Source organism: Nyctereutes procyonoides, unplaced genomic scaffold (genome assembly GCF_905146905.1).
Source record: "Nyctereutes procyonoides isolate TBG_1078 unplaced genomic scaffold, NYPRO_anot_genome, whole genome shotgun sequence".
Classification (NCBI taxonomy): domain Eukaryota; kingdom Metazoa; phylum Chordata; class Mammalia; order Carnivora; family Canidae; genus Nyctereutes; species Nyctereutes procyonoides.
In genome coordinates this window covers 19079207-19089975 of record NW_026575036.1, presented here as the reverse complement: position 1 = coordinate 19089975, position 10769 = coordinate 19079207, and the positions used below count along the sequence as shown (strand labels likewise).

Here is a 10769-nt window from a genome sequence, read left to right as displayed (position 1 = left end):
AGGAAAGCTATTTGATAAGGGGTTAATATTCAACATATACAGAGCTCATACAACTCAGTAGCCAGTAGAACTGATTGACAATAATAAGCCGATTAGAACATGACAAAGAGACCTGAAAAGAGTTCTCAAGGAAGACATAAAAGTAGCTGGCAAGTATATGAAAAGCTGCTCAGCGTCACTAATCACCAGGGAAGTGCAAATCAAGACCACAATGAGTTACCATGTCACGCTGCCGAGCGGCCACGCGCTGTGCAGTCCGTGCTCTCAGGCGACTGTGCAGAAGGCGGGTCTGTGCTGCCGGTTCTGCCGCCGCCGGGTCTCTCCGTGGACCCGGTACCACACCCGAAGGAATCCCCTGGTCAAGGCCGAGCTGGGGGCCGAGCTGCGGGCCGTCGTCCAGAAACACCACGCCTGGGAGTGCAAGCGCAGAGCCTCGGGGCCGGAGGCGGAGGACGTCTTGGTGGCTATCAGCCAGTTCGCTTATTAAGTAGACCTGGGGAATTGGAGATAAGCAAGGTGGAGGCAGAGCGACGAGCTAGTGAAGAAGAAGAAAACGAAGCCAGTGAAGAATACATACAGAGATTATTAGCAGAGGAGGAAGAGGAGGAAAAACGACAGGCAGAAAAAAAGCGAAGAGAGATGGAAGAGCAACTGAAAAGTGACGAGGAACTAGCCAGAAAGCTAAGCGTTAATACCAACGATTCCTGTGATGGAAATGTCTTGGCTTCTCCCTTGAATCCCAGAAAATCTGATACAGTCACAACCAAGTCCCAAAAGAAAAGTAAGAACAAACAAACAAACCCTGGAGATATTCGTAAGTGTTTGTCACCTAGACCTCAGTTTGGGTCAGCGTCACAGTCTGAAGTTGTACAAGAAAGCAGGGAAAACTCCGTGTCTAAGGAAACTGAGAGTAGTGTTGTAAAGAGCCCTACACAGCAAGATACAGAAATTGAGGAAGATATGCCAACACTTTCTCCACAAATACGCACTGAAATGCAAGAACAGGCTGAAAAGTCTTTAGAGTCACCTGTGCCTCAGTTACGTGCCAATGGTAGAGAATGGTGCCTTGAAGGAAAAGTCCAAATGAGTACAACCAATCATGATAAAGAGTTACATGTCCTAAATCATGAGGGACCTGAAGCCAGAGTTGTTCCTTGCTCTGAAGAAGCTGCAGTTAAGCCTTATGGCAAAACAGAGAGTGGGTGCACTATAGCAGGTACGACACAAATAATTGGAAGTAATACAGTTGAGACAGAAAATGAAGAGTCTTGCCTACCGATCAGTAAAGATATTTCCAAAAGAAAAAAAAAAAGGAATCTTTATCTGAAGCATCCAGGGATCCATGCGTTTCTGCCAAAAGAAGAAAAAAGTTCCCCAAAGCTTCCTCAGACCAAGAGGAAACAGAAATCAACTTTACCCAAAAACTGATAGATTTGGAACGCTGGCTTTTTGGGAGACACAAACAAGAAGAACAGGACAGGTTATTAGCGTTACAGCTTCAGAAAGAAGTAGATAAAGAACAAATGAAGCCAAACCGGCAAAAAGGATCCCCAGATGAGTATCAGTTACGTCCTACATCTTCACCTCCAGACAAATTGCTAAATGGACAGAGGAAGAATTCCAAAACTAGGAACTTCAAAAGACAGACTGCTCTAGAGCATTCAAAATCTCGGAGAGGCTCCAAAAATGAAAATTGGCAGGCATCTTTCAAGATCCAGTTGAAACATCCAGTTAATGGAAGAAAGATGCCAAATTCTTCTAGAGATAATTGTAATGTATCTAAAAGTGCTCATTCCCTACAGCCTAGTAAGTCACAGAAAAGTATTTTTCAGATGTTCCAGAGGTATACAAAGTAATTCATGGGGAAGAGGGAGTATTTTATAATCTAGTAAAGCTGGATTCTGAAGCTCTCTTCTTTATCATAGAGTCTTTATAATTGTTAAACTCATCGTCTATAAAGGACTGTGTGATTACAAGGGAGGAATATAAATATATTTCTGCCAAACTCAGTAGTAAGCAAGAGTCCCAATCCTTTCCTTTTTTAATAACTGTGATGTACTAAGTTTGACAATCCTTATGGATATAAAAATGCCTTGGTGAACTCCCAAGAAATCTTCAAGTGCCATTCTGTTTCCAAAAAATGCATGTTTTATGACCTTTGCTTCCCTTTTGTCCTAACTAGTAGTAATCAAAGCAAGATCATAGTGTAACGAGTAGTTAAGAATCCAGGCAGGGTAATTTTTCTTGCTACTTTCTCATATATTTGCAGAGCACTTGAAATGCATCCTGCATGACACTAAAATAATCTAGTTTTCATCTCCACTTTAATTATTATAGCTGTTATAGCATTTCCTTTTATATAAAATGGTTTATGATCAGTGTGAAATCAGAAAAATCAGAGTTTCCTGGAAAATTAGGAATTAGTTGACAGGAAACTAGGCTCTTGATGCGAAAGGAGTTAGGAGTTGAGGTGCACCAAATTGACGATTTGGAAGCATTGGAACTGACTGCATGATAAGAAACTGGGTCCAGGACAGGGGAGCAGGTAAAGTTTGGTAGAGGGTTCTCCATTCTTCTTTCTTTGCTAAATGACATGGAAAACGTTTGGGTTTTATAGCTTTTCACACCATAGTAACTGGTGTCAAAATCAAAATCAATTGCTAAATTGCGTGAAATTTGGGGATTTGACATTTCTGTTAATCTGCTATTCCAGGAAGAAAAAAATGGGACTTTACTATAGGAGAGTTAAATATATCTTTTGTTGTAGGACCTGAAATATAACCATGTGTTTATTTCCTTATATTATCATTTGTATAGATACTTTTATACGTGTTTATGTACAGAAAAACAAAGTCTGATGCTTGGGTTTTGCCGTCTTACCCCTGAAAGTTAAATCAGAAGGCAGTGATTTCATTTAGTGAAATGTAACTTAGAGACTATTAATCTGTTTTTCATTAATATGAACAACTTTAGGCAAATAGCGGTTTTAACAGCATTTCTGCTGATCTCTAGTTATCCATCCTTTTAAGATAAAAATAAAATGTCCTAGAGCTAATTCTAGCTTAAATTTGTCAATATTTCTGTACATATTAAGATTTTTTTCCCTCCAAATTTTGTAACTGAAATTCTGTTAGTGTTTGCGTACTTAATGGCATCTATTTCAATATTGATTTGGTAATTATGGGTAGAATTCTGATGATAATTTAAAGTTTAATTTGCCCTTTCTCAAAAAAAAAGGTGATTGCCTTTTGAATAATGATTGAAATCTAGTCAGAAACTAACCAAATTTGTCCAAAATACGATAAAATCTGTCTTCTCATCAAACCAGTATTATTCTCAGAGCGATTTCACTTTACATTTTAGAGTAGACGCTGTTGGAACTCCTCAACAGTTGTATAATTAAAATTTCCTGGAATAGTCCTTGACCAAAAAGGAGGAAAAAAAATGGTGTGACGTATAGAATTTACACATTTAACCACTTAACTTGTCTGTGAAGAAATTTTCCTGACCTCAAGATTTCCCTATTAGTTTTTCTGATAGTCTTAGCTTATATGCCTTATTGTTAGAAACTAATAAATGCTTTGTGTCAAAAAAAAAAGAAGGCTGCTATTAAAAAAGAGAAAGACAAATGTTGGTAAATATGTGGAGAAAAGGGAAGTCTAGTGCACTGTAGGAGGGCATGTAAATTGGTGCAACCATTGTGGAAAACAGTATGGAAAGCTTAAAAATAGAAACCAGCAGTCCCCTCACTGCATATTTATCAAAAGGAATTTAAATCAAGATCTGAAAGTGATACCTGTACTTTAATGTTCACTGCAAGATTATCCACAATAGCCAAGATATGGAAACAATTTAAATGCTTATTGACAACTGAGTCAATAAGAACATGTGATATATGCATATAATGGGATATTAGCATTTAAAAAGAAGGAAACTGCCATTTGCAACATGGTTGCACCTGAAGGATATTGTGCTAAGTGAAATGAGCCAGACACATAAAGGCAAATACTTTATGATCTCACTTATATGTGGAATCTAAGGTAGCCAAATCAATAGAAGCAAAGAGTAGAATGGTAGTTGCTAGGACCCAAAGGGAGGGGAAAAATTGAGAAGTGATGGCCAATTGGCATAAGGTTTCAGTTATGGAAGATAAGTTCTGAAGATCTACTATATAGCATAGTGCCTATAAATAACAATAATATACTACTAATTAATAATAACTAAGCTAATAACAATATGCTTAATTATATAGTATAATAATTTATTAAGAGGGCAAACCTTATGTTCAGTGTTCTTACTTCCTCCCCCACACACAAACAAACCTAAGATAATAATAAAGAAGACAAGAGGAAACTTTGGAAGGTGATGGATATATTTATTGCCTTCATTGATGGTTTCATAGGTATATACTTTTCCCCAAATTCATTAGTTGCATACATTAAATATGTACATTTAAAAGTTTTCAGCTTTATTGAGGTATAATTGACAAATACGTTGTAAGATATTTAAAGTGTACAACACAATAATTTTATATATGTATACATTATGAAAGGATTCCCTCAACAAGTTAATTAACACATCCATCACCTACATATTTACATTTTACTGCTTTTTTTTCTTTTTGGTGAGGCATTTAAGTTCCAATCTCTTAATATATTTCAATAATACAATACAGTGTTATCAACTATAGCCACCCAGCTGTACATTAAATCCTCATATTTTATTCATCTCATAACTGAAAGTTTGGATGCATTTACCAACCTCTCTCTATTTTCCTAATTACCCAAACTTTGGCAGCCATTTTCTACTCTGTTTCTATAAGTTCTACCTTTTTTTTTTTTTTTTTTAGATTCCACATTCAAGTGATACCATGCATTATATTCCTTTGTCTGGCTAAGTTATCTTACTTAGCATTATGCCCTCCAGTTTTATTTGTGTTGCCATAAAGGGCAGGATTTCTTCTTTTTTATGGCTGAATAATATTTTGTATTTTGTTATGTACATATACCACATTTTCTTTATCCATTCATCTGTCAACAGTTACAAACCTAAGCTATTGTGAATAATTCTGCAATTAACATGGGAGGCTTTTGGAGCAAGGCCACACCACCTTTTGGAGCAGCTATTCTATTAACAAAATCTAGCTTTTTGCTGGCTCCTGGCAATAAAAGGTAACCATGAACCAAAGCAACTCATCCTGGATGGGGCATTATCTTGTTTATATAGCCATGAAATTAGGCATTTGTAGCAGTAATCTCCTATCAATTAGAAGTCATATATACAGAATGAACCCCCTATCCCCATTAAAGTCTCAAAGGGAAAGGGCAGATCCATGGATGGTTTTTAATGCCTGCAAATGTGATTCCACCGATCTGGCTGCCACCTCTTTTTTCAAATTTATGCCTTTTTGAAGGGGTAACTTGCTTATGACCAGCTGACACAAAAGGATTAAGGCTCAAAGCCAGATTACCGATAACCCCAAAACCAGATTACCAATGGCCCCAGTATCTGTGAAAAGTGAGTTGTGTGGCATTATAGTTTGTCTCAGGCATGATCAACAAAGACAACAGGGAAGGAAATTTCTCATTGGTCATTATGCTTGGTAGAAGGTTGGCAAGATTTACACTGATTCCCAAGAAGTAGCAAATAATTTGTATAAATAACCAAGGGAAGAAATGAAACAAGATAATGACCTCATGAGATTAAGAGTAGAAGCGTATATTGGAAAGCCATGATATTCAGTTTCTCCTTGATATGTGGAATTCGTATTGCTATCAAATAAATATATATGCTCACTAATTGTTTGCAAAGTTGAATTTATTTTTCAGATCCACTCAACATGAGAACATATCTCATAATTAGAACTCACTTTTTGAGTGAGATACAAATTGGAGAATGACACGAAGGTTTAGCAAAATCATTTGGGTCAACCAGAATAGATCCAGGTCTGAATGTAAATAAGTGAGTGCTTACCAGAGGTTTCCTACCAGGAATTTTCATGAGAGAATCAGGTAATTAGCAGTATGTGTTAATTGTCATCACATTTGTGGTTGTCAGTAAATCTTTCCCATCCTACTTAGTAGCTGACAAATGAGGTTCACAAATAAGGTAGCAGCTAGGGTAGGATGGAGGTCATACATGGGCTGGAAAGACTAAATTCACTTTATTGGAGCCAGTATGGATACCACAATGCCAAAAATAAAATGATCTGCCTTTTGGCATCACCATGGGTGCCAGTCAGCCACCTGGTAACAAGTGAATAAAACTTTGATCCTTTTCTGTTAGGAAGAGGGCAATATTTGCTTTCTTCTGATATAAAATGCTATTGATTTTGATTTTTCCTTTAATGTCCAATATGCCCCAGAAAGTGCTGCTATCCATGGGCTTATTGAGTATTTTATTCACTACCATGAAATGCTGCACAGCACTTCATCTAACCAAGGAATTTATTTCAAAATAAAAAAGGCAACAGATATATATTGCATCATTTATTTTTTAATTCCTTATTTTTCATGATACTAAATCTTGAAAGATTGACCTATGGAGAATTCTACTCTGACACCAGCTGAAGGATACTGTCTGGCAATTTCAGTGTGTTGTTTGCAGGAGGTGATTTTAGCTGAACTGTAAGTCAACATTGACATTTTCTTCCATTTGCTGAAACTCCCTGCTAGCCATTTTGAGTTTTTTTTTGTTTTTTTTGTTTTTTGTTTTTACTCCAAAGCAGCCTTTCTAAGCAGAAAAGGCTATCATCATACTATCTGGGATGATCAATTCTGGCTATCAAGGGAAAATAGAGTTACTGCCATATAGTAAGGGCTGAGATGTAGGTGGGTTTTTTTGTTTGTTTGTTTTTTGTTTGTTTGTTTTTACTCTGTTTTATCATTTTCTGAGGTAAAGGATACTGAAAAACTCCTACAACTTATCCAGTTGGATTTTTGAGGGCTCAAACCCCTCATAATTTTTCTAACTGACAAGCTCTGGTACAGACTGAAAGGTAAAAAAGCTGGAATGAGTGACAGACATGGAGGAAAGTCAAGAGCCTTGGAACCAACTATAGAAGTGACATCTGGTAAATATACATCTATGTTTAGCTATTATTCATCTTTTGTTGGTAGTAACCAACATACTAACATATGAATTTTCTTTCCCTACCACTGGGCATAGTATATAATGAATGTTAAATTTACCATCAGTCCAAGTTACATAGAAAGGTGAGTGGTACACATACGGATTATGATAAATTAGGTTGGGCAGTTGTTAATAAATGTACATTTTTATGTAAATAATGTTGTACAAGGCACATTTAGAAATATATGCATAGGAAGAAGGATATGTGTGTGGGCAGCAAGATGTTAGAATATACTAAAGATGACAGTCATGATGTTATTAAACCTCAACTTCTCCTTCTAGCTAACTACTTCAATGGTAATCAAAACACAAGCGGAGAGTTTTAGTCTTGCTGAGTTTGTGGTGTCTATAGAACATCCAGTTAGAGGTGCAAATTCAGAGTAGTATCAGTGTGTCTGTAACTCAGAAAAGTGCTTGGGACTGGAGACACATGTTGGAAATCCTCAGTGTATAAACACATCCACCGGGTTGATGAAAGTCATCCAAGGAGCCTGAGTAATATGAGAAGAGGAACAGGATGCAACTTCGGAGAACTGAGATGTCAAGGACTGGCAACAGTGAAAGTGTCTACAAATGTGGGAGTGCTTTAAAAATGATATCACAGAAACAGCAAGGAAAATGTTTCAAGAAAGAAAGAGTGAAAATAGAATCAGATCCTACTTCAAGAATTAGAAGGCCACTGGTGCTTTAAGCAGAGAAGTTGTCATAGAATGAAAGGGGTGATGTAACTTGCATAGAAAAGTCAAGAAAGAGAACAACAACTTAGTTTCAGTAAGTTTAGCTGTGAAGGGAAAGGACAAAAAAGGATAATGTCTACACAAGATAAAAGAGTAGAAAAATATATTGGAAAGCCATGGCATAACTCAGTTTCTCCTTGCGGTATAGCATTCTTATAGCTATCAATAAAAACATATGCACACTAATTGCTTGCAAACTTGTATTTATTTTTCAGATCCAGTTAACGAGAGAACAAAATGCCTCATAAGGAGAGCTCCTCACTTTTTGAGTGAGATACAAATGTTTAGTAGTTATTCTATTTAGTGATCATTTATGTTCATTTATAAAATAAATAGCTGGCTTGTTCTACCTGGAAGGGTTATAAAGCATTGACTGCTGGGGTTACAGATTGTTGGCATATGTCTGAGCAAGAACACGATGTGACATGCCTATATCTGTAAGGTATTGTACTGCCACCAGGACAGTTAAGAATAACTTCTCGGAACTCGTAGTTATCTTCTCGGCAGCAAAGGCATGAATTTGTCAACTGAAAGAGACTATAATTGTACCTAAAGGAAAAGAAAATTCAGCAGTAAATATTTTGGGGATATCTTCTGAAGTAAATTAACACCAATGCTCATATTGTAATTGTCAAAGTGATTTGGCAATCCTTCCAACCAACTTATTCTTTCTTACACCTTGCATTTCCCTCTTACCATGAACTTCTAACGTGAATCAGTGATATTTTATGTAAGACCGAAAAGAATCCAAAATGGAAATATGTAAGCTCATAATTAGAGCATTATAGTGCAAAACTATAAACAGATTTTAAATATACAACTTCATGCCAAATTATTATTCTCCATATATTAATCTATACATTAAAGTATCCATGAAGGAAAAAAATATTTTGTCTAAAAGGCAAGTGACAGTTTAGAAATACATTTTTGAGCAGCAGTATTTGCTCAAGTACTCTTGGTAATCACTGTGTGAAAATAAATATATTTGGCATGAACATACTATGCTTGCTTTATTTAGAAAACTACTTTAATTGATCCATCACTATTGAAAATGTTTATTTCTCAAATCTTAATATTTTAGATATTTGTTTCACCAGGTCTTAATCATTAGCTGTTATGTAAAAAATATTCCATATAATATTTTAAAAGCTCTAAACTCCTCCAACAGTTTTACAAAATTAATGCACAGTACACATTCAAAGAAAAACTCACCGGACAGTCTTCTTGCATTCCCCTACACATCTTGCCATCGCAATTCTTTTCTGGCAACCACTGTACTTAATAGTCACATTCATGAGTGAAGATCGACAATTAGTCTTACCTAAAACAAAATGGATAACAGAGTCAGAAATGAGGTTTCACATTAACAATTGCTAAGTTTCAGTTTTCTTAACCTTAAGTACAAAATAACAAGAAAAAATACTTCACAGCATTGTTGAAGGGATTAACTACTTAAGCACCCAACACAAGGGACCCAGCTAATATTCAATAATTATCTTTAATAAATGTTATCTTTTTCTTATTTATCATTACTATCACAGGAAAAGGAGGAGGGAGAAAGGAGGAGGGAAGAAGGGGGAGGGAAGGGAAGATGAAAGGAATTAATTGTTTTTGACATCGATTTCTCATTTTTGATCATCCTTATGATCTAGTATATCAATTTACAACACAACCTGCTGACATTAGGAGAGCAAACTACATTGTTTTCATGAGAATTAAATTTCTCTTTTATAAACATACTGGTTTTTACTGGGAAGAATGTTTCAACCAATATGAAAAAGTAACCTCATTAGGAACAAGTATCAATTGTTAGTTTATACATATAGGTTAGATTATCTGTTACATTAAGAACACAGGAAATTTTCTATTAATGATCTGCCATTTTGTTTTAAACAAATACTAATTTTTTGTCAACAATTGACATTTCCTCTACATGTGGAGCTTAATGCTACTTACATGTATAGCAACATTTTTTTGAATCATAGACTCTGTCTTCCTATAGGGGTAAGAGAAATAGAAAAAAAGACTTAAAAATGTCTATATTTTTGTATAAATAATACAACATTTCTTAACTTACTGAAATAACACTACAAAAGGGAAAATGGAACAGATAAACAGGTTGATCTCAGATCCAGGAAGCATGGATGAAAGAGCATTGAGTCTGTATATTTACGCTAAAATTTTTCAACAGTGAATAGAAAGGGAAAACATATTTAAACTAAATTATTCTTTAAAATAACATGCAAAGAAGTAAAAAAATACTCCTCCCTTATTTTAATTGAAAAATACTTTAATAATAATATTACTACTAGACACTATAAGTTTCTCATAGGCAGGATTTTTACTTTACACATTCTTTTAATTTTACACCCATCAATGTATCAAAGTAAAAGCTCAATAAATACTTAAATCAAAAAAAAAAAAACTTAAATCCAACATTGGAGTACTGAAATCAAACTTTAAGCAATATTACCAATTATATCTCAGAAAGAAAAATCAAAGCTAAGTTGAACCTTAAAATGTGATCATTTATTATTAGCTAATTACTTTGATTAAAACTTAGTATTCATTAATATAAAACCCTCACCATATTGCTGTAGGAGGTAAAAATGAAGACTGTGGTACAATGAAAGATCTGAACAGTATACTTATATGTGATTTTATGAAAATTTTGTATTTTTATAGGAATTGACAACCCGGAATCTCTGAGTCTTGGAAAAATTAAAAAAAAAAAGAATTTTTGTTTGTTTGTTTAAAGATAGTATAATGCTTTCTAAAGTAACTTACTTCTAGAATAGCACTAAATTAAGTTTTACAGAGCCTGCAAATATAACTTTGGTATGAAAAATATACTTGGCAATAAAAGGTGCAAAACATAGCTGAAACAGAATCTACAAGAAA

The 10769-nt window shown here is 35.1% G+C and overlaps 1 protein-coding gene across 1 annotated transcript; it reads left to right on the top strand.

Moving 5' to 3' along the window:
* The first annotated feature begins 211 nt into the window (after positions 1–211).
* Positions 212–1881, top strand: LOC129505507 (E3 ubiquitin-protein ligase RNF168-like). Its single transcript, XM_055318525.1, is given in 3 exon segments — positions 212–455; positions 458–1302; positions 1305–1881. Coding segments are annotated over 3 exon segments (1641 nt in total). The 3' UTR covers positions 1857–1881.
* Positions 1882–10769: the final 8888 nt, after the last annotated feature.